The sequence below is a fragment of the Trichogramma pretiosum genome, unplaced genomic scaffold, assembly GCF_000599845.2.
Source record: "Trichogramma pretiosum strain Unisexual culture from Peru unplaced genomic scaffold, Tpre_2.0 scaffold66, whole genome shotgun sequence".
NCBI classification, from domain to species: domain Eukaryota; kingdom Metazoa; phylum Arthropoda; class Insecta; order Hymenoptera; family Trichogrammatidae; genus Trichogramma; species Trichogramma pretiosum.
In genome coordinates this window covers 184,246-207,761 of record NW_019640802.1, presented here as the reverse complement: position 1 = coordinate 207,761, position 23,516 = coordinate 184,246, and the positions used below count along the sequence as shown (strand labels likewise).

At 43.9% G+C, this 23,516-nt stretch overlaps 2 protein-coding genes across 2 annotated transcripts in view; one reads left to right on the top strand and one right to left on the bottom strand.

Moving 5' to 3' along the window:
- Nucleotides 1–23,516, top strand: part of LOC106657294 (elongation factor-like GTPase 1) — a 70,433-nt gene that overhangs the window by 37,130 nt on the left and 9,787 nt on the right. The window lies entirely within an intron of this gene.
- Nucleotides 14,488–22,797, bottom strand: LOC106657295 (protein giant-lens). Its single transcript, XM_014378717.2, has 4 exons — nt 21,264–22,797; nt 16,696–16,916; nt 16,436–16,607; nt 14,488–16,361 (listed from the first exon to the last, which is right to left on the bottom strand). Exons 1-4 carry the CDS (start codon nt 21,744–21,746, stop codon nt 16,095–16,097), a joined length of 1,143 nt encoding a protein of 380 aa, XP_014234203.1. The 5' UTR covers nt 21,747–22,797; the 3' UTR covers nt 14,488–16,094.

Sequence of the window (23,516 nt, the reverse complement as noted above, 5' to 3'; positions counted from 1 at the left end):
TTCGGTTGAAAAGTATGGATGGATGAATAATGCCGCGGAGTTGAGAATCGACCGAGTAAAGAGCGCGCAAAAAGGTCAATATGCGTATAGTATACGTGTTGAGTATTATAAGACTTTTGTCGAGAGTTAGGCAAGGAATAGTGCCGTCTGCATTGTATTCGATCGAGGTTCTCTGCAAAGTCGAATGGCAAAAAAAAGAAGAAGATACTTCATTAAATTTTGATAAAACTATTGAAAAGTATGAAGAAATTTTAATGGAGATGTCTATTATGAAATGGATAAGTTTTATCTAGAGACTTGCAAAGAAATGAAAATCTTGAATTCAATAATTATGATGTACTGTAGAACGAGAAAAGTTGCATTATATAAATTTATCGATTATGTACTTATGCTAGCGCTATTAATTATAACGAAATTACTCATTCGGTTCCCTTTCAATTTGGTTTATATGATAAGATGATCGCAATATAATCGTATGTATGAATCTTCGAAAGGAAATTCCACGCAAGAAATTTTGGTAACGATTTATAAATAATCAATTAAAATGTTTCAAAATGCATTGCTGTTAATATTATAAATGTTAGGCATATTAAAAATATCAAACACCTTTTAAATAACCCAAAACCGACTGTTCAATTTTTTTCCAAAAATTCAGACCAGCTTTCAAGCACTTTAAATACGACGATACCACTTGAAGCATCTCCACCACTAGATGGCGAGTACCTCGATATTTGCAAATCTGCAAGTGGAAAAGTAAAATTGATTGTATATAAAAGTCAAAGCATGACAATCGTTGAATTAAATTTCGTTGTAACATGTCAAAGAAACTTTATCCTTGGTAAAAAAAAATTAGGCACGAAGTGTCGAGCCTACTATTTCTACCCCGCGAGATACGGACGGGAATAAAAATTAATTATTCTTTCGGGCCATTCGCGATTTTCACGGAGGATCGGCCGCATAGAGAGAAAATATATATTGTACGTATCTACGAAAAGCGCGTATATATACGCGCACATGCACATGCATACATATATCGCCTGGGCTTATCGCATGAAATTGCTCTAGTTCCCATCTCTCTCTCGCTCGCTCTGCGCTTGCTTGCGCGTGTGCATCGACGTCCTGCATATATATTCAAGTCCTCACTCACACACACATTAAATACACATACACGTTTTATATCACGCGTGAATCTTCCGCGAGTATAAACACGTGCGGTGCATGCTACAGTATGGTAGTGTGGTGTATATGTAAATGTACTCGGTGCACTCACACACACGCAGGTACTATACTTATACATATAGAGGGGCTGTGCTGCTGCTGGTGTTCAACGCCTTGTAGGAGGGCCCCGTGTAATGTGTTATACTAGGCCTATACACGCGACGACGAGAGAACAATGGCAAATATAGGTAGGTGGAATATATCGGCTATTTTGCTGCTGCTGCTACTGCACGGGAGCATTTATTGGAATATTATTCCGCAAGGAGGAATAGGCGAGTATAAGGCTATGCGCGCGCTCGCGACTAAACACGCACGCGGGGGCTCGTTTTTCCTTTGAATTTATTACTGCGGATTCGCCCCGCGTGTACGTAAGCATATACGTATGCATGTATGTAAAAGGTCTCGTGCATACCCATATAAACAACTTGCTGCTGATACTAAGAGTCCAAAGTCGAGAGGAAAAAATGTCTATGTACACACACACTCTGGTATGCGAGTGTGGAGCTTACGCGCGGGAGGGCAAAGATTTTCTTTTCAATTAAATCGCCGGAAAAAGCTCGTCCGCTACATACTGTGTATGCCTGCGTGTGCGTCACGCGCATATAAACCAGACATTTTTTAGATTTTTCGTTGCATCGCTGCTCGCTCTCCTCTCGCTGTACACGCGCGCGCGTGGAAAGCTCGAAGGAAATCTAACTATGTATATGAAACTCGACATCTGTTCCACGTGCAGGCTAGCGCGTAGGCGAACACATTCGACAGGGGAATAGCTATAGAGCGCAGAGCGCGAGGTATGTAAAAATAAATTACGATCGGAGCTCTAGCTCACTCGACTTTTTTTCTCCCAAATTTCAACAAACAAACCGAGACGTCGGCGCGTCGTGACACGTTCGGCTGCCGTTGTGTTGTGTGCCCATTGAGAACGAGGTTTTGTCTCTTTCTCTCTCTCTAACGTTCGTTTATATGTACGTAGGATAATAAGGACTCGATAGAGAAAGAGAGAAAAAACACAATGTACATATATAATGCGCTACTAATACCCGCGGAGAGAAGAGAATAGCTCTCTCGCTGCTGATCTCTCGACGAGTTGAGCTACTGTCCTCCGCGTGCTGCACTACAAGCTCGGCAAACTTTCCGCTGCTGTCTCGATTCGCTATTTATTTACCATATACTCTCTCTCGTCGTCGGAGTTGCAGCTCTCTCTTTCTCACCGTAGTACCGAACCGTCTATATATAAATTGCATGCACCTATTCGTATGTATATGTATATAATATAGCGTCTCGGCGCTCACAGGCTCTCGTGTGGCTGTTGCAGTCTTGTCCGTCCATCCGTCCGTCCGTCTATCCGTCTATATATTCGCCCCGATTGCCCGCCGTGTTATGATACTCTTAATGCGCTTCGTGCCACGCATGTATAGATCAGCGGAGGGAAGAGAGCTTCTCTCCTCGGTTTCTGCGGGACACCGCATTGTGTATACATAACATACACAGTTGGCGCTTTTTTTCGTTACACACACGTAGATGCACGCACGCACGCACTTTATTCAGCGCAGCGCGGATTAATTATAGGTAGCTTTTTCTCTTTCGTCCCGCGCGCTCGTGTATATAATGTGTGTGTGTGCTCGCGGCCGATCGACGCTGCTATAGGATACCGTTTGTTTTGAGTGCAGTGCGAGAGTCTAGGCTGCTGCTCTGCATGCAGCAGCAGCAGCAGCAGCGGTTGCGCTCTCTTTGCCAATTCGCGCCTATAATCTGCATCTCTTTTACTTGGCTGTGGCGGCGTCGGCTACGGCTATACGCGGCAACGAGGAAGGAAAGAAGAGGAAGGAAAAAAGAAGTAAAAAAGAATCTGTACAGCAGCGCAACGTGCGCGCACATTTTTCCGCGACTGGCGGAGCAGCGGCACGAGCAGCGTCCCACATCGAAGCGCCGCCGCCGCCACCGGGATATGTCAAAATCTAGTTCAAACCATCCAAACTGGCTTTTTTCGCATGCCTTAGTGAACGCTGTAGTTGGCTTACTATCGCGCGATATCGTCGTTATGCGCGATATGCTCGCGGCGTGCATAATAAAATATCAACTCCTTCTATTTGCGCGCAGAAAGCTCTGCGCGGCAATCAAATCGTACTTACTACCGTCTTAAATAAGAATCTTGTAAATAAAGTGTCGGATAAGAGAGTCCACGTAGTAGTGTGTATATTATAATCCATTCGACTCCCAGATATATATGAGCAGTTTTTTCATATATGTACAACTTTTGTGCGGGGGGTTCTCGGATCTGCCCCAAAATTTAGTATGTTATTTGGGTATGTGAAAATAGCCTTCAGGTAAATTTTTAGCCCTCTAGGGGCCTTAGGGCCCAAATTTGGGCCCCTCGAAGGTCCAAAAATAGCCGTTTTTACCTATTTTTGCGTATTATTCAAATATTTGTAACTCGGGCACCGGTGCATATTTTTTAACTCTGAGGGTCGCATTTTTTAGGTCAAGACATGTACTTTTCGTAAAAAAATTATGTAGAGCTCGATAGACCAACCCCCGGTTATGGGGGGGCAATGAAGGGGGATGAAAAATCGCAAAATTGACGTTTTTTAGCTTTTTTTGAATTGATGCAGAAGGCGACTGGATTGACGTATTTACTTTTGCAACGTCTCATTTTAAAGGTATTTTTATTACCTTTAAATTGCCGTGCGCAGAATTAAGATTGGTTCAAAAACGACGGAGATAGAGCTGTTTAAAGGTGTCAACATTATGAAAAAAGGCGTTTTTTCGAGATTTCGATAAGCTGTAACTTTTTTCTAGTAACATGAATCTCTTTGAAATTTTATGTGAAAGTAGTTGATTACATGTAGTTTGAAGCCATGTAGGTAAGGATCTTGGTATTTGCCTCTATAACCGAAAACGAGGCCCCCGAAATCCGGCACTTTAGCCCTTATATAGGCAAAATACATGTTAAATTGGGCGGCAAAACTATTTGGTAACTCCTGAAATTATCGCAAAATAAACATAAAAAAAAAATCAAAAACCCCATATTAAACGTATTTTTCGACGAGGAATCCAATGGTAACCTCGAATTTGACCTTGAACATAACCTCTAAACTATAGCGAACCAAAATTGATTTTTCGCACGGTGACCCCCTTTTTTTATTTCAGATTTGAAAAGAGCGGAAAATTTCACGTTCAAATACATATTTCGTTTTTTTTTTCAAGGTAATTTTAAGGGCCCCACAGTTTGAAAATGAAGGCTCCATTAAAACTAATATTAAACTCAGCCAAAGAGTTTATTCTTGATCTGTGGGGCCCTTAAAATTACCTTGAAAAAAAAAACGAAATATGTATTTGAACGTGAAATTTTCCGCTCTTTTCAAATCTGAAATAAAAAAAGGGGGTCACCGTGCGAAAAATCAATTTTGGTTCGCTATAGTTTAGAGGTTATGTTCAAGGTCAAATTCGAGGTTACCATTGGATTCCTCGTCGAAAAATACGTTTAATATGGGGTTTTTGATTTTTTTTTTATGTTTATTTTGCGATAATTTCAGGAGTTACCAAATAGTTTTGCCGCCCAATTTAACATGTATTTTGCCTATATAAGGGCTAAAGTGCCGGATTTCGGGGGCCTCGTTTTCGGTTATAGAGGCAAATACCAAGATCCTTACCTACATGGCTTCAAACTACATGTAATCAACTACTTTCACATAAAATTTCAAAGAGATTCATGTTACTAGAAAAAAGTTACAGCTTATCGAAATCTCGAAAAAACGCCTTTTTTCATAATGTTGACACCTTTAAACAGCTCTATCTCCGTCGTTTTTGAACCAATCTTAATTCTGCGCACGGCAATTTAAAGGTAATAAAAATACCTTTAAAATGAGACGTTGCAAAAGTAAATACGTCAATCCAGTCGCCTTCTGCATCAATTCAAAAAAAGCTAAAAAACGTCAATTTTGCGATTTTTCATCCCCCTTCATTGCCCCCCCATAACCGGGGGTTGGTCTATCGAGCTCTACATAATTTTTTTACGAAAAGTACATGTCTTGACCTAAAAAATGCGACCCTCAGAGTTAAAAAATATGCACCGGTGCCCGAGTTACAAATATTTGAATAATACGCAAAAATAGGTAAAAACGGCTATTTTTGGACCTTCGAGGGGCCCAAATTTGGGCCCTAAGGCCCCTAGAGGGCTAAAAATTTACCTGAAGGCTATTTTCACATACCCAAATAACATACTAAATTTTGGGGCAGATCCGAGAACCCCCCGCACAAAAGTTGTACATATATGAAAAAACTGCTCATATACTTTCGCGCATGTAGAGAGAGAGCGCGCGACTACCGCGACGACTGCCACGAGGAGAGAGAGAGAGATAAAATCAGAATTTGCAGAGAGAGACTAGGCAAAAAAAGGAGAGAAAAAACGAGGAATGGCATAGAGCTTTCAATCGATCTCGGCCTTTAATTAGTACATCTACGTGACATCTCTGATGCGTCAAAGACATATATAAGACTTGGGAAAGGATAATCGTACATTGGCATCGATTATATTCTCTCTCTGTGCACCTTCTCGCGCGCGTGTTTTGTTTCTTTACTTCATCATCATCCTCGTCTCTTACTCGATCTGCTTGCGGTTCTCTTCTAATGCCATATAAACTAGTAGTAGTTGTAGTTATAGGTAGCAATAGGCACGACTAGACACGACACCCACTATCTGATTTCCTCATCATCGTCCTCGAGAGAGAGAGAGAGGTTCACCCGCGAGAGAGAGAGAGCTGCAGTTATGTCGAGAGAGCTTTTTTTTTCTTCGTCGTCGTCGGTTCATCTTATTTCATCGTCAATTGTGTGAGTGTGTGTGTGTATGTGTGTGCAGCAGTACATGTGTCGTGTTGTCTTTTCTCATCTCTGCTGCTGCTGCTGTTATGGATATGCCATTACTATAAATTGAATCCATCTCGCGCGCGCGGGCCGCTTTAATTATATCCCATTTTTGTGTTGGTTGGCTGGCTAGCTAGCTACACACAGCTGATACTTTTGCGTTATAGCGCGCGCGTTATCGAATCAAAGAGTCAAAGTTTAACTGTATATAATACCAGGAGTTTGCTTCGAGGAAGCAGGATCTGCTATCGGTAACGGCGGCCTGTGTAGTTGTTGCCTGCGATGCCTGCCTGCCTCGCGCTCGCAACACAAGATAATTGCATTTGTGTTCCGAGGGAGAGAGAGAGAGCAGCGAAATCATCAACGAGTACTTCTTTGCTAAAAAAATCATCCGTCTCGGGAATAAACGTGGGCTGCTACTGCTGCTGCTGCTGCTGCTCGAGTTGTTTCTTTATTTCTTTATCTTTTTTATCCTTTTTCTCTCCCCTTTTTTTCGTTTAAATATCGACAGCAATTTAATTCTGTAACGATATCCTTTTTTTTCAGCTCGCTGAACTTTCCTTTCAAACTCCGAGGAAATTCTTGCGCGAGAAACATTCCCACATAGCGCTAGAAGCTCGCTAAATTTTTACTCTCTCGCGCGCGGCTTCTTCGTCTGGCTGCCGTTCGGAGTGAAAATGGCCCGCGAGCTTTCGTTTTCTTTCACAAACGCGCACGCATGAAAAAAAAATGGAAAGAAAGAAAGAAAATATAATAAATAGAAATAAAAAGCAGGTGAAAGAGCTGTGCTACTGGTGGTGGGGGAGAAATGGCAATAGAAGCTCTCGCACAAACCGCAGTACTGCACACGCACACGCCGCCGCCGCCGTTTTTACATCATCCTCTATTTACGAGGAAAACTCCTCGCGGCGGAACAAATAGGTATTCCATTATAAAACGTAATGTTATTTATTCAATTTTTCTATGGAGATTGCTCCTCGCTCACTCACTCACTCATCCAGCTCTCTTATATTCTTGCTATATTTAGTAGTTGCTGCTCCGCGCCCGAGTGTGTAGCAGGCTCACTCTCTATGGCCGGCTCGTAGTTTGCTCTGCTGGCTCGCGCGCGGGCACATTGTAATCACAAGGAATCACGTTTTAGAATCTTCTTCTCTCTCTTTCTCTCTCTGCTGGCTGCTGCTGCTATAGCTGCGGTTTCTGCGGCATGTCTATGCTGCTGCTGCTGCTTTGGCCGTCGGTTTTGCAATTAAATAGCATTCTTTTAAGCGAATAGATCGAGCGAGAGCGAGAACCGCTACTACTAACTTGTGTATCTATATACACCACTACTACTTCTACTACTACTACGCCGCGAGTGGTAGTGTAGTGAAGAGATCCTCTCTCGTGTATAGGCCGGGGCCGATTTTCCATAGGCTCCATTATATGCTCTGTCAGAGCTCGCTGCTGCTGTTGCTCTCTGAAACGTCAATGCGTCGATTGTAGCGAGATGTTTTTCAGCTATTCGCAGCGTCGGAGAGGATATAATCCTTCAAAGTCTCTATAGGCCTACACACACACACATACACATATACAGTAGAGAGTATGGGGCCTATATGCAGGCGCGTTGCGCGCCGCGCTCGTCTCGATGCAAATGAGTAACGATCGATTTTCCAGCATTTCTCTTCTATATGCCTTAAAGGCACGCCACACACTTCTTCTCTATGTCTGTATGTGTGTGTGTGTGTGTGTGTGTGTGTATGTATGTGTGCCTAAGCGCGAACAAGTTCAAAGACGCTGTGTGTGCACCTATAAGAGCCTATAGGAGAAAAAGATTATACCGTTACGGTACACACATACACATACACACAGACAGACTCGCGCTGCACTAGACGTTATAGGGAGCTCTCTTTTGCGCCGCACGACCTTCTCTCTCTCTCTCTCTCCGATTTGTATGTGAGTTGTGCACCACATGAAGCATGCACACGATTTGCAAAAGGCATCGCGCGCGCACAAACCCAGAGCAAGAGAGAGATCCTCCTACCTATATCCTAGTATATAACCTGATGGCGGAGCTCTGAACTCGCTAGAGAGAGAAAGAGACTCCTTCGGCGTTTCATCCTCATTCCTATAATTGCCCCTTATTCCCTTTACGAGCGTGTCGTCGTTCCCCTTTCTCATTTGTCCATTTTATATTTATTATTATCGCGCCGCGACCGAATACTTATTTACAGCTTTCACGTGCATGTATACGCGTCTACTCGATAGTCCTAGATGTATTATATACACGTGTGTGTATGTGTGCGACCTTTACCCTCCTCTTCTTATCGCATGTTGTTGTTGTTGTTGTTGCTGCTGCTGCTGCTGCAACCACCACTATTGCGTACAGGTATTGAACGTAAAAAATTGTATACGCATGTACTCGCGTGCACGCACATAGCAACGTATATACTTGGGTCTCTCTTGATGACTTTCTCGTGCGTGTGTACTCGCTTATATATACTCGGCCTTAATATCCATTTTCCACGTGCTCGAAGCCGACGACGACGACCAGAAGACTAAGACCTCTAAGAACGAGCAGAAAGAGAGAGAGAGAGAGACGGAGAAGAAGACGCAACTACACGAGCTCAGCTGCTGCTGCTGCTGCAACAGCTGAGAATTATGATTGCGATACTTATCTATATACGAAACCTATGATGGCACGAAAAACGGCGGGGAGAGAATCGTCCTCGTATAAGTCCTCGGACTTTCCATATAGCTATATACACATACAGCTTGTAGTAAGGAAATTGTTTTTCTCTTTTCGATCCTCTTCTATACTTCGGGGCTCGGGACGATGTTGTTGCTTTCTGCATCGGCAGCAGCAGCAACAGCCTTTCGTCGTCGTCGTCTTTGCTGTGTGTGTACAACATTTGATTCGTGATTGTTTCGCCTCGTAAAGTTTAGTAACAAGTGACGACCGTGACAGGGATTCGCCTGTGTGTGTGTGTGTGTGTGTGTATTTATATACGTATTCATATACTCGCGCACACAGAGACAAGAGCGTGGGAATCGCAATCGGCGCATAATAATAATAAAAAAAGAGCAAATAAATCTATTTTATTTCAGTCGATTTTTTATTTTATATAATAATAATAGTACTCGAGTTGGCCTATTACGTATACACGAATATAATAAAATTAATCCCAATTTTGCATTGTGCAGTTGACACGATACAGATCATCATCATACGGAATACAAAACACCATACCTACATTATTCCCTCGTGCAGGCGGCATAACGGGGCATCACATGCGGTATATATATATAGGTAGTAGTACTCGCGGGGGTGCGCGCACGATTTCGAACTGCACACAGAGCAGCAGCATGAGTGTAATACGAGGAGTTTTCTCTCTCTCTCTCTCTATCCTCTGGCTGGCTGCAGCTGGTTTGTCACGCGGCGGCTACGGCGGCGGCGCCGGCGAGAAATACCGACACTTCCGTGAGCTTTTTATGTTTAGAGCTTCGTTCGTTCGCGTTTCGTGCCCATCGCTCGTTGGCAATATTTAATACCCGAGCCCCGTAACTCGCGCGCGTGTACACTTTTCTAAGCAACGGGATAACGCACCTCGCTCTTAAGAGAGAGCTAGCCAATAATCTAGAGGATTACGCGTGTGGATCGTAATCGCCGCGCCACTGCTGCTGCTGCTGCTTCTTTATTCTTTCTTCTTCTTCGGTGCTTCTGCTTCTGCTGCTGCTGCATCAATGTTTCTTTCCACTCGGTCATTATGGAAGTATGTGCGATATGCGTAACGAGCCTGTAAACCGACTGTATATATAGGTACCGGCGCGTGTGTGGCTTCGAAAATTAAAAAAAATAATTACGAGAGAAAAAAAATTGGCAAATTATTCGGATCGAGTTTTGTGCGAGAGTTGTTGAAATTCAACGAATACGAAATGAAAATTAAATTTCGACGATTTGCTGCATAATGATTCTCTCGAAGGTCGAAGAATATATAATACAATTTGATAAATGCAGTTTAATGGTTTTCATTATAGAAGGACAGGAAGAACGATACACAGTTTCGAGTGGTTAAAAAAAAGGTTATAATGTATAAAAAAAATCTGGAAACTGCAGCTATTTTAATACTGATTACAGTGTGAAGGGCAAGGAGATGCGTTCTGCAAAGTCTCTTTGATTTTTTTCTCTCTCGCTGGCTCGGTATGCTATCACGCGCGCAGCAACACGAGGTGCTAGAAATAGCGACAGGATGAAACGATCGGATTATATGGCTATATAGAGGCGCGCACACACAAGCTCTCTTGTGCAGTAGTATACAGCAGAGAGCCTCCAAAGGAGATAATCGTCGCGTGCGCTCGCTCACTTACATAGAGAGCCCTGCACTTGAGAGCGCATCGGTGTATATAGAAATACACTTGTACGGAGCTATACATCTATGAGGCTGTGCGTTTGTAAATGTGTGTGTGTGCCAGCCAATTTCGTTTCCGATCTTGTCGGGTTCGCTGCTGCTGCTGCTTCTGCACGCGTTGCTCGGACAGACACGCGGCTATATAGCTCGCTGTTATGTGCGTGTTGGCTGCGCGAGCAGGGAGGCAAAAATCCGTAATTGATTCCCTCTTGCAGAAGAGGCAGAAAGAGAGAGAGAGAGAGAGAGAGAGAGAGAGAGAGGTAGATAGAGGCCTAATCATAGCCTCCCTCTGTGTGATTCCAAGCTTGCGCTCATTACTTCCTTCCTTACTTCCTTGAGCTTTTATTTATAGGCGCGCGCGTGAACTACTGCCAAGAGGACTGTTGCTGGCTTCAGACCTGCCATTAAAGTAGCCGTCCGTAATCGATTGACGACGATGAGCGCGTACAGTACACGAGAGTCCAGAGCAGAGCAGAGCAGAGAGATAAAAGAAATCACGTTGGTTGCGGGACGAGAGAGAAAACAAGCAAATTCATTCGAGAGCTGCAGAGCAGCAACAGCAGCAGAGTCGACTGATTGAAAATCGAGTTTCAACGACCCCCACGCGCCTCTCTCTCTATTACCCGGTCCTGTATATATAGGTGGGCATAAAATTGCGAAGGCGTAAATGAGAGAAGAGAGGAGCAAAAGGAGGCTACGCGCGAGCTGCTGCTGCTGCTGCTGCTGCTGCAACGACGTCGTTATTGTTTATAGTAAATTAGCTGCCTATATTACATACATTGGTAGGTACCCGCATCGTACCCGTGTAATATTATTAAATTTTTTCAAGCTCTCTCTCTCTCTCTCTCTCGCATATTATTATATAGGCAAGCGAACTCTTATAGAAAGGCCACAATATTTATAATGCAATCGACGAAGAGGGTCGGTATGAAATTCGCGCGTGGCTAGCTAGGCTCTAGCCGATCTCGTACGATCAGGCACAATAAATAAAAGGCTGCAGGATCGCTGCACTCGTAGGACGTGATATCGAAGAGCTGCTTATAAACGTGCTGCTGCAAGCTACAACATCGAGGTTGTGTGTGTGTGTGTGTGCGCGCGCCGATCCGCACTGAAGTAGAACGAACCTTGACATTGCTCAGGCACAGAAGAGAGAGAAGATTGTATACACTTGGGTCGCGCGGATCGATACAACTATATAGAAAACGTGATTTACAGGCGCAACGACTTTTGTTTCTTCCTCTCTCTCTCTCTCTCTCTCTCTCGTCGAGATATATAACTATATGTAGGCCCTTGCGAGCGCGCACACGTGTCTCTTTGTGCATTTCGCATTCTAATTTTCTTCGCCAGTGTACAGATATATATATGACAAGGCACGAATGTGCACCACCCCCTCCGCTTCCTCCTCGTCCTCCTCCGTCCGCCGCGTCGTATTAGACACAAAAAGATTCGCAGCAGTCAAACACGTACCTATGTATACCTATAAGTTCGAACCAGCCGCGCGTGCGCGCGCAGATATTGTTATAATGGGAGATTTTTGCAGGCCAACTCTCCAGAGAGAGACTCTCGCGTCCGCGATAATAATAATTCCTCTCTCTCTCTCTCCTGTACTCTCCACCACCGCTGCTTGGCCCCGGCTGTTTTTCCGTTATGTATATAACCCATTCTCTCAATCGAATTTGTAGATAATTAATATCTTTCAAAAGCACGTCGTATAATACATTCGCTGTATAGATTCGTTCTCGTCTTCGTTCCTTTCTTCTTCTTCTTCTTCTCTCTTCTTCCTCTCTTTTGCGCCTCTTTGGCTTTTCCTAGATATTCTCTCGCTGCTTATGTGTGTGTGTGTGTGTGTGTGCGTTGGTTGCCGCGCGGCCCCAAAGAAAAAAGGCATCGTGTACCCATTGTGTTTTGTTATATAGCAACCGATTATTAGAGAGAGAGTGTGGATATATCATAATATATTCCCTTCTTGCTTGCATCCAGGCACAAGTGCTATAGAGGTGTATTATATACACGTGCACACACACACAGAGTCCGGGGCTGGCCCGATGGCCTAAAACACGTAAACGTGTTATATACGAATGGAGGATAAAAAAACAGCAGCAGCAACAACAACAACAACAACTGAGTAGTAGAAATAACAGTACCGCGATGAAAGAAAAAAAGAAGAGAGAAAAAAAACGACGTGTCTAATTAACTCCGGGGCTCTTTACTTGTGTATAGTGTCGCCGCGCAGCTATTAGCTCGGCTAAATTGTATTATACATATAATACGCGGAGCACGGACCTGCCTGCGCGAGCCTCATTATATTGCGCGTGTGCAATGTCATCGCGACGCCGCGTTAAAAGCGACCACTTTTCCGCTCGCGTGCGTATGTACGTACATACATAAATACATATTCGCACAGTCTCGTTTTGCCGGCCCGAGAGCGTCGTAGTTCGCATGAGCTTAATTTCGGCAACTTGATTTTCGAGCTTCGAAGACAGAGAGGGAGAGAAAAGTATTGCCCCGCGCATCGCAGTCGCTGCTACCGTGAGAATAAGCGCGCACATTTCTGTGTTTCTGTGATTTTACTAATTGGGTCGAGCGCGCGCGAGCCAATTCACGAAATCACGACGAGTATCCAAAATTGTTCATCGTTATTGCTGTGTGTGTACCTTATTATCTCTTTTTCGAAAAACCACCTTTTACCTAGAAGAGAGCCAGAGGGGCTGGGCCGAGCTCTGTATCGAAAGATTTTAATTTAAATTGTCAATACAGCTGCACAATTATCAGTACTGTATAATGAAATGAGTAAATGCCTTCTCACAGCGCGCGAATATATTTGGGGAATTTCGCATTTTCAATTATCTATCTTGATTGCCTCTCGCTCTTTTGTTCCAGCCCAATAATGTACGTAATTTTATTTGTACTTGATGATACTTCGACTTCGAATCCAATCGACAGCTGTAAATCAATACGTGCCTTCCGTTACAAGAGTATTCGTTCGCGTGATAAATTTTAAAATCACTTTTTCGTAAAATTGTGAAGGATATCTCTCGACAGGTGGATATTTTTTAAATGTTCATTGTTGAAGCGAATTTTTATACTTCAACGCCATCTCTGATTTTCATGCGGTACTTATTTGCGCGGTTGAATCGAAGTCGATACGGAAGGTCTCCAGCGGTAAATAGATCCAGAAAAAATTGCCTTATCCTTTACGTATCGTAATGTAAATTTTAATCTTAATTATAACTAATGCCCGTACTAATCTTGCTTTTTATTACTTTAATCCCGGATACTGATTCAAGTACAATACCTACCTCACCTCTTGCCTATGCTTCAAAACTTTCAATTGTTTTCATATTGACACGTTGATCCAACACGATTGAGCTGTGATTTACAACTGTTATGACTGGATCAATCAATTGTCAAATCTCCGACAGTTGAAATATGATGGTTTGAAGTATGAAGCATTTTAAAACTACTTCCGAGTGATCGATAGAGTTTTCACGCGAAACAATTAAAACAAAACGGATAGAAAGCTTGGAAAAAACTACATCCGTATTCAAAATAGCGAAAATTTAAAAATAATATCAAACTCTCGGAACAAGTGTGACAAAGTAACTAAGTAACAGGTAAAAAAATTTCACCGAGTTTATGAGTTTTTAATGATGTCTTTGAATACTGACTCACCATTATTAGAATTACACGAATTGACGTGAGATTTGGGTACTTACAACAGGTTCAACACGAGTTTTTCATGTTAAATGTGACACAGACAAACATTGCAATGCCTAAGAAGGTATTGTTTTCTTCAAATGCTTCATAAAAATTAAGATGAGCCATCGTGCAGTCGCATTGAGTCATGTCTGCGTTTGTAAAGTCATCCGGCACTTTCGAGATGATTCACGCTTTTCTCGTTTTGAATTCTTGTAATTTTTCACGGATGCATAATTAAATTATCCTGAATTGCGTCAATTGCCGCAGTTGGAAAAAATGGAGTTCTTAAATGTCGTGAATAAGTAGTGCAACTTTGTTTTCAACAGCATCGTCATATATTTTATTAAAATGTAATTATTTTTATAGATTTTTATATAGAAACAGGAGTAACGCCGATATCAAATCGACTATTTCTCTATACATTCTTGATACGCATTCGATATATAATATATCCTATTCGACATTTTTTTATCCATTATAAATTTGTGATTTTTTCATATTTACATATTTGTCATTCACGATATAATACGAATAAAACAATATTGATAACCTATATCGTTATTACTTTTTTATAATCATTCATTCGTTTAATATATAATATTGACGATATACAGGTTTAAATTGTTACGATTACAGACTGTTGGGGGAGACACCCTTTAAAAAAATCATCTCAATTTTACAGCATTAATTGTAGTTGATTTTTTGATAAATAAAAAGTTGATCGTTCTTAGCTCGTAGTAAGCTGCTTCTTTCAAAAAGAATAATAATAAAAAAAAACACTCTCTTTTTCGTAGCATTCGTTTATGTGTCATAAAATTTCAAAAGAAACAAAATATTTTCATCGTTTCGCCACGGTCAACGATAATTCTATCTACCTACCTAAATGCATTGAATAATATAATAATTCTATCTAGTAGCCTTAGAATGTATACACAAGTTTTATTTTTTCATACGTTTAACGTCGGTGTGTGCGAATGCTTTCCTTTCTATACAAAATCAACGATCATAAGATATCATAAGGTATATTTATACACAAGATTCCGATAAAATAATAATCTTTTTTCTCGCTTCGTCCATTCATCCACACTCTGCATATAAAACATTTTTTCCTTCATAAGATTATTAAAAGAAAAACAACAAAAAACGTTTTAAATTTCTTGATGTTTAAAGCTATTTTCTTTTCTCTCGAATTACACGACAAGTATTATGCGCGGAAAAGACCCCCATCGTGTGCTCTCGAGCAAGCTCAAAATTAAAATTAAAAAATAAATAAATAAAATACTAGTAAAGCTCAAACACACGCGTCGATGGCGAGAGTTAGAGAGAGAAAGAGAGTATTTATACACATGATTTTTTTAATATCTATATACGAAGCGCTGAGAGAGAGGTAGGGTGGCAAAAGTAGGCCACAATATATTAATTAATACAATATACATACATAAAAACGTTCTATGTAATACTGACCCGTCGCGCCGCTTCTCTCGCACCTAATTATTCGGCTTGTTTTAAACCCTCGGTTGCGTCGATACAATTATTGTAATTTTTTTTTCTTCAAATACGCGCACGTCATTTTACATGACTCCAACGCGATACATTATTGATAAACGTAATATATAATATATATAACATATATGACCCTATACACAATCAGTCAATCTCATATAATAATAATTATAATTATTATAGTTAAAAATGAATAAACTCGCTCGTGAGTTGTAAATATGGAAGACTCGTTGCTTTGTTAATAATACACGCTCGTTCGTGTGTGTGCCAAATTCTTCTTCGTCATCGGCGATCGGAAAAATCGATCGGAGCACAACACACTGCAGCAGCTGGACAGACTCCTCTCTGGAGCTGTGTGCACTGCTGCATTCTTCTTTTTTTTCTTTTTAGTTTAGTTTAATTTATCGATAAAAATTATTAGGAATGTCAAACTAGGGTGTAGACGGGCTCGGGCGGGTGCCTCTGGGGCACGCAGTGACCGCTGAAGACCTTGACGCCCATGCCCTCGCCGTAGTAGGGCGAGGGAAGCGAGCCCAGATCCGTGTGCCTCTTGGGACACCTGTAGCCCTTCTGGCACATGCACAGGGGCGAGGCATTGACGTCCTCGAGGCCCTGGGCCAGGGCCTGCGCCGTCGACGTCTTCTTGTGCACCGTGAACAGGCGGCAGGGCTCCTTGGCTTGGCACCTCATGCGCTGAAGAATAAACGTCGGATGTAAGATACATTTTTCACCAAGGATTTTTGGGATTTGCTGAATTCGAAACTTACGCTTTGGGGCGAGCAAGCGAACGAATAGATGAAGCCGGGCTGGCCGTTGTCTTTCATGTAGAACTGACGTTTGAGCAGATACGCCACGCTGCCTGGCCTGCAGCGGCAATTGACTTTCTGGATGGTCGAGTTATTTGGGTCGCTACCAGGGGCGATCGTCCAGGTCACGTCCCTGTAGAGAGAAATAGAAAAGAACATTACAATCCGATCGTACTACGTATAAAATCCGTCGAATCGAGAGAAATCGCAATTATACTCACTTGAAGTATCGACAGATCGGCAGTCGCTTGACGGGCTCGCAGAGCTTGTACTGCCGCGTCTTGTCCACGACGGTGTGGCCGTCGTCGGCGTGCAGACTCGACGAGCACTGGCTGCCCTGCTGGCAGCGGCACTGTTTCTCGATCCACGGATCCCCGTAGAGATCGACTTTGCTGCAGACCTCGTTTTTCTCGCTGCATTCCGGCAAGTCCTCCTCGCTGCTCTGTTGTATATCGGACAAAGGAAGAAGAAAAAAAAACATTACGGTTTTATTCCCACGATTGGCATTATAAACCATGCATTATTGTGTTATAAGTATAAAATAAATAAAGCGGAGACGGATATATTTGCGCGCGTGCGCGAGCGCAAAAGTGAAAAGATTTCCGGCGCGCGGTATGTATACGTACGTACGTTTACTCGCGATCGTTCTCGAAAGGAGATTGAGCATTTCTGCAATTAAGCCGGCGATTTTTCTCTCCGTCTCTCTCTTTGCTCTCGGACTCTCTGTGCTCCGTGCCCAGAGAGAGAAAAAGGGAAGGAAAGAAGGAAGGAAATACTTATTCAAGCAACAAAAAGATGTATAAGAAATGATAATGACGATCATCGGAAGTAGAAATCGAAACAAGACTACAACGACGACGACGACGACGACGATGTTGCTTGCTGCTGCTTCAACGTCTGTGTGTCTGTACCGATGCGGAGAGCCACGAGAGAGGCTCTGAACCGGGGAAAAAATTGATCAAATCGAAATTCATTTCCGGAGCTTATCATCATCCCGCCGCGTCCCTCTCTCTCGAAGTTGGAGTGTGGCATTGAGCGCGAGAGACGGAATCTCTGCCCAGTGAGATGAGAAAAATCATAATAACAACGTAACACAAACGAGCAATAATAGTAACGAAAAAAAAAACGACGGCGATGATAATAATAAAAAAAAAGGTGAATAGAGGCTCTCCTTTAAGACACGACGGAAGTCGTCGTCGTCCTCGTCGTCGTCGACGTACTCTCCGCCGAGAGAGAGAGAGAGAGAGAGACTGCAGAGAGCTGAACGTAAAAAAGAGAAGGGGAAATAAGCCGGAAGCACTGCAGAGTGTTGTTGCAGAGCTGCCCCTTGGGCGCGCGTGCCTATGTGTGTGTGTGTGTGTGTGTGTGTGTGTGTGCATACTACGTCCCACAATAGCACAACACACAACACACTTGCACACAAACGGCATCGTTTATGCCATTTTTTTGCAAATAAAATATATACAACAACCAACGAGAGCAAAACAACGGCGCAAGGACTTTATATATATTATACGCGAACGGACACGACGACGGCGACGACGACGAGCGAGAGAGAAGCTTTTACCGTTTTCTTTCAATAAACGATGTCTTCTTAATTGTTCAAGACGAGCGAGGCCTGTAGCTGCTGCAAGCGGAGCAAAGAAAGAGAGAGAGAGAGAGAGACAAGACGTACACCGGCGGGCTCCGAGAGGGAAAAAAGTTGAGAGCGCGCGAGAGAGAAACGTACACTTTTTCACGCAGCTGTGTTTACCTTCTTTCCTTCCTTTCCATCCTTCCTTCCTTCCTTCCGTCTTTATAGAGCAACAGTAAAAACCGGATATACTCTTTATTATTTTGTGTGTGTGTGTGTGTGTGTGCGCGCGCGAGAGAGTCGTCGTTGTTATATATATTATTGTATTATATTTGCGCGATATATTTCTTTCCTTTTAGCCCCGAGGCGAGGTAAAAACCTTATATATACGAGAGAGAAACGTTTTTTCTCTCTCTGCTTCCCTTCTCTCTCTTCTCAATCCTAGCAACGACAGCGCAGCGCGACGTCGTCGTGGTCACGGCTGGGCACGAGGCAAAATATAAAAAATCCTATCCTACAGCGAGAGATCGTTATTATGAAAAAAAGCAGCAGCAGCAGCAGCAGTAGAGAGATGCGCGTCGCTCGCTCGCTGCGTTCGTTCGTCCCCCTGACGTATTCCCGACGCACATAGCTTAATCGAGGATAATCAGAGACAAGTGCATCGCTGATGTTGCACATCGACCACGACGACGACCATATATCCCCCCGCAAAGCACATAGCGATTGAAAGTGCACAAGCGTAAAGTACATGAGCCCTTGAGATGTGTGTGTATGCGAACGAATGTGTACATGTGGTTATATGGAGAGAGATAAACAAAATTACGAAAAAGATGCGAAGCAGCAGCTACGGACAAAAAAAGGATATGAAGAAGAGAGAGAGAGAGAGAGAAAAGGAGAACGAGCCGAGGAAATTAGCATAAAATATGCCAGGGGATCGTCGCTGCGCTGCAGGTGTGAAGACTCGACTATTGCTCTTATTATAATACAACATATATATGCTGCTTCTCGTCGTCGTCGTCGTCGCGAGGCGAACGTGTGCGTACGAGGAATCGAGTGGTAAATATTCGCAAAATGTTCGTGTGCGTGTATGCTTGCGTTGTATATACAAAACCACACCTATTCCGCGCACGCGGCGGCGGCGTCGGGCGCACATAGCTTTCGAGGTCGTGTGGCAGAGAGGCAGAGAGCATCAATATATAGGTACATTATGCATACGCACACAACACACACACAATCGTGGTGCGGACACATGTACCTGCAGTACGTAACGTACACACACACACACACACACACACGCGCGCGCGCGCAACAACAACACAACACAGTGCAATGGAAAAAGAAAGTGATTATTGTGTGTGCACGCACGTATATGTATGTATACATGCATCTGTGCGCGCGTGTGTGTATTAAGTAGTATGCGTGCTGCTGCTGCTGCGAGAGTAGAGTACCGATTGAACGCGAAGGCGAAGCTGCTGCTGCAGAGTGCGTAAGAATATAACGAGAGGAAAGGTCAAGGCGAGCAGGCTTCGTTTATGTATATAGAAAACCTCTTCTTCTTCTTCTTCTTGCGTCGTCTCTTCTCGTCTTCGTCGTCGTCGTTCGTGCCTTCATTTTACGCGCGCTCACGTATGTATATGTATGTATGTGTATGTGTGTGTGTATAATACAGGTAAAAGAAGGAATCAAAAAAGAAGAAGTAAAAAAAAAACGAGGAGGAAAAAAATTACACATACACGATGTGCAATGGAGCATTTCCGGTCGTATATATACACAGACACAGACGCACATGCATCCAGGCGCGCATCAACAAGCTAACGTGTGTGCGAATGCAAGAAAACACGCTTTTCCGTTTATGTATACGCGTCTCTCTCTCTCTGCCTCTCCTAATCATTGGGCTGTACCGCCGCTTCGGAGATCAATTTCCTCTCCTTTCTGCAACTATGCTACTTCTACTACTACTACTACTACTACGACGACGACGTCGACTTTGCAACTACACACCGAGTTGTTGTAGCAAAGCGGCATAGGAAAAGCGACGTCCGGCATTCGGTCGGCGCGCTGGAAGCAACGGAACTACATGCATTCGTGGTTCTCTCTCGTTCTTTTTTTTCTTCCTTTTCCTATTTGGCGCGCGAGCGCGCGGCTTCGAATATAATAAACGCCGAGCCGCGCCGGGGCTTGCGAAATTGGCGCATTGAATTTGTGCTGAATTACGCGCCCCGCGTGCGTGCCACTGCAAAGCTTGCGTTGTACGCTTGTTTAAAAATAAAAAAATTAAAATTACTGTCCATTAATTTTTTTTTTTTCCGTACTGTATAAGTCAGTTTATGTACGAAGGTCGCGAGCAAGTAACCGAATGGGATGCAAAAAAAATGTACTTTTTGAGTAACGATAGTCGGTACGTTGCTGCGTGTGTACGGAGAGAGAAGCTATTATATAAATCTGTGTTGAGGCTGCTGCAGTTATGATACCGTCGCGTCGAGTATTGTACATATATTTATGTATATCTATAGCTTATGCACATAAACGCGCTGCACAACATTATATACATATAAGCGCAGCAAGAGAGAGAGAGAGAGCCGCTGCAACGAAAATGAAAGGTGCACATGGACTCGTGTGTTCTGCGCGGCTCCGGTGCAGCACAGTGCAACAAGTTGCAAATATGCGCACCGCCGCGCGTATGTATAGTATATACCGTGTGTGTGTGTGCTATGCAGCACGCAGAGCGCCAGGTGTCGGATGATCACCCGAGTTTTATATGTATAATGCTGCTGCGAGCCTACAGACCTCTCTCTAGGTACCTATATAGGTATAGGTAGAGGTGTATAGGTATACATTATGCTCTGTGCTCTGTGCCGTGTGTGTGCGTATTATATAGGCTGCTGCGGTCGTGGGAGAAGCCAGAGACTCGTGAGAACTTCCGGATCCAATCTTCCGGACATCGCGCGCGCGTATATAATTCATTCGTGTTCGCGCGCGTAACTTGCGCGACGTTCGGTCCGCTTCGTGAATATAATACATCAACGCGTATGGTCGTCGTAAATAGCTTACTGACCCGCGAGCCGAGCCGCGCGCCGTGAAATTTACGCGACGCTATTAACTAGGCTTGTTATATAGATTACGCAACTGTACGCACCGGTGCGTGTGTGTGGCTGCTGCGGGGCGCCATAACAAACACATCGATAAGAAGATTTGCGTGTGTGTGGTTCTACTTACGCCTATCTGATAGAGGATCACGGGGTCCTTGTTGAAGCGTCTCTTGTTCGTCGAGTGTCGTCTGTTGTTGTTGTTGTTGTGATGGTGGCTATTGGACAGGCCAGAACTGACAGGACCGTGCACGTTGCCGGCCGCCTCGTCCTCGATCAGCACGATGGTCGTGTCTTTCTGGCGATGCTGAATCCTGTTGCGATTGCCGTAATCGTCGTCGTGTATCAATTCGTTGTTGTCGCGCAGATGCTGCTGCCTGTTGCGATGACGCCGATGTTGATTGCTGATACCGATCGATGCGGGCGTCGTCGTAGTCGTCGTCGTCGTGGAGGACGAGGAGTACGCCTCGAGATGTCGGAAGAGCTCCTCGCCGGTCTCGTCGTCGAACGACAGACCCAGCAGAGACTCGGGCGATAGCACCGCCTCGGCTGTCGGGCTGCACCTCCACAGGATAAAGAGCGCGGCGAAGAGCGTCTGAGTCGTCAGCTGCATTTTTGCTAGCGCACGCACGACGATCGTCTTTGCGAAGAAGAAAAAATCGACTACTCGATGCTCGTTACACACGCTACACCGTTGATTATACGCGTATATGTAAGCCGCCAAGAGAGGAGAGCTCGAGGAGAGGGATACGCGCAACGAGCTATTGCGAAATCCGCAGCTGCAGCGGCAGCGGTGAATTATTACGTAGGAAGATGTGCCGATCGGCTGCGATCGTAGCAGTAGTAGTGAGCTCGTTGCTGCTTCTTCGACGATGTATCCGATTGATTATCAGATATATGTAAGCGTACATATATGCAATCGCTCATAAATACGTACATATGTGTATGATGCGTATTTGAGTGGATACGCATATATCGGTCAGCGATTGCAAGTAGTTGGATAGTAGTGGCACTTGTTCGTTCGCGTATATATAAAGCACTTCACACCATTTACAAAACTTTCTTGCGACTATTTACAACAACGTTTTTTTTTTGCTTTTTTGCTTTTTTTCGTTGCACTCGCGCACCGCAATCGACAAGTAATAGCGCACTCTCGCGCGGTCGGAGCAGGAAAATCCAAGTGTATAAAAAAAAAAAACACGCACACCACCACTATGTATTTATTACTAACTTCGGCCGCTGTCGTACGACGACTGGCCGTATTATTACTACGCGTGCAGAAACAAGCCGCACAGTCGACACACGTGTGTGCTATATATATACGTACTACACACAACTGCACATATACACGAAGCGCGCCGCGAAGAGCGAGAACTGCAAGCGTAGACTTGAATGGGCAGGAGCTTGTGTTTGCGTGTGTGTCTGACTGACGTGTGCGTGCGAGTGTTGTATATGTGTGTGTAATGCACGCAGAGCGAGAGGACTAGTACAGCACTGATATACACCCGACGATAGTTACGAGTTTAGAGTATACGCGACGAGTCGTCGTCGTAGTAGTAGTAGTATAAGCGACGAGAGGTGAGCGCGCGCAAACGGACGAGCAGTGAATGAACCATCGCAGCCGCGTTATATAGCGTATTATAGTAAGTGAGCGTGTTGGCTTGTGTTGTATATATATAGTGCGCCGCGGTAGAGTAGTGAACGGGCCACTATATAGTATGTACGGCGGAGACTGGACCTTCTCTCTCTCTCTCTCTGTCTCTCGCTCGCTACTTCTCAATGAATGAACGTCTACCCCCTCTGCGGACCGGCTCTCTCTCTGCCGCTGGCTGCGGGCTCCCTCGTCGTATATGCTGGAGCTCTCCGATGCAGCGCGGATATCCCCCTACTACTACTACTACTTGCTACTACTACTAATAATAATACTACTACTACCTTCGATCCTCTCGGCTCTGCATAGATGCACAAAACTTACACCTATATATCTGTCTGTCTCTGTATGTGTGTGTGTGTAACATTGCAAGCAATGCATCTCTAGCAGCAACGGCAACAGATTTATCGATCGCCGATCGCGCGCGGAGCTTCTAAAATAAATAATAAATCAGGCGCCGCGCCGATCGACGAGCAGCAGCAAAAGCCATAAAGATAAACTATCCTGTATATAATATGTTATATAATTTGTACCAAGCCAGATGTGTTTACGCACGCACAGTTTTCTTATCGATACACGTACAGAAGCCCAGGCAGCAGCAGCAGCTATATTTGTTTACTCCCACAGGTGTGATCGGTATATATACGCGCGATACTTTATATTGTACTCGGGTGCGACGCGCTACAGCAGCGACTTATTTATATACGCCTATATATGCAGCTCGCGTAGTAT

Bases quoted from the DNA above. Each gene is read 5' to 3' on its own strand.
- LOC106657295 (XM_014378717.2), bottom strand. From the start codon at position 21,746: ATGCAGCTGACGACTCAGACGCTCTTCGCCGCGCTCTTTATCCTGTGG. The intron at 16,608-16,695 runs GTGAGTATAATT...TTCTCTCTACAG, and splicing joins CCGATCTGTCGATACTTCAA to GGACGTGACCTGGACGATCG. The intron at 16,362-16,435 runs GTAAGTTTCGAA...TTTATTCTTCAG, and splicing joins TCGCTTGCTCGCCCCAAAGC to CGCATGAGGTGCCAAGCCAA.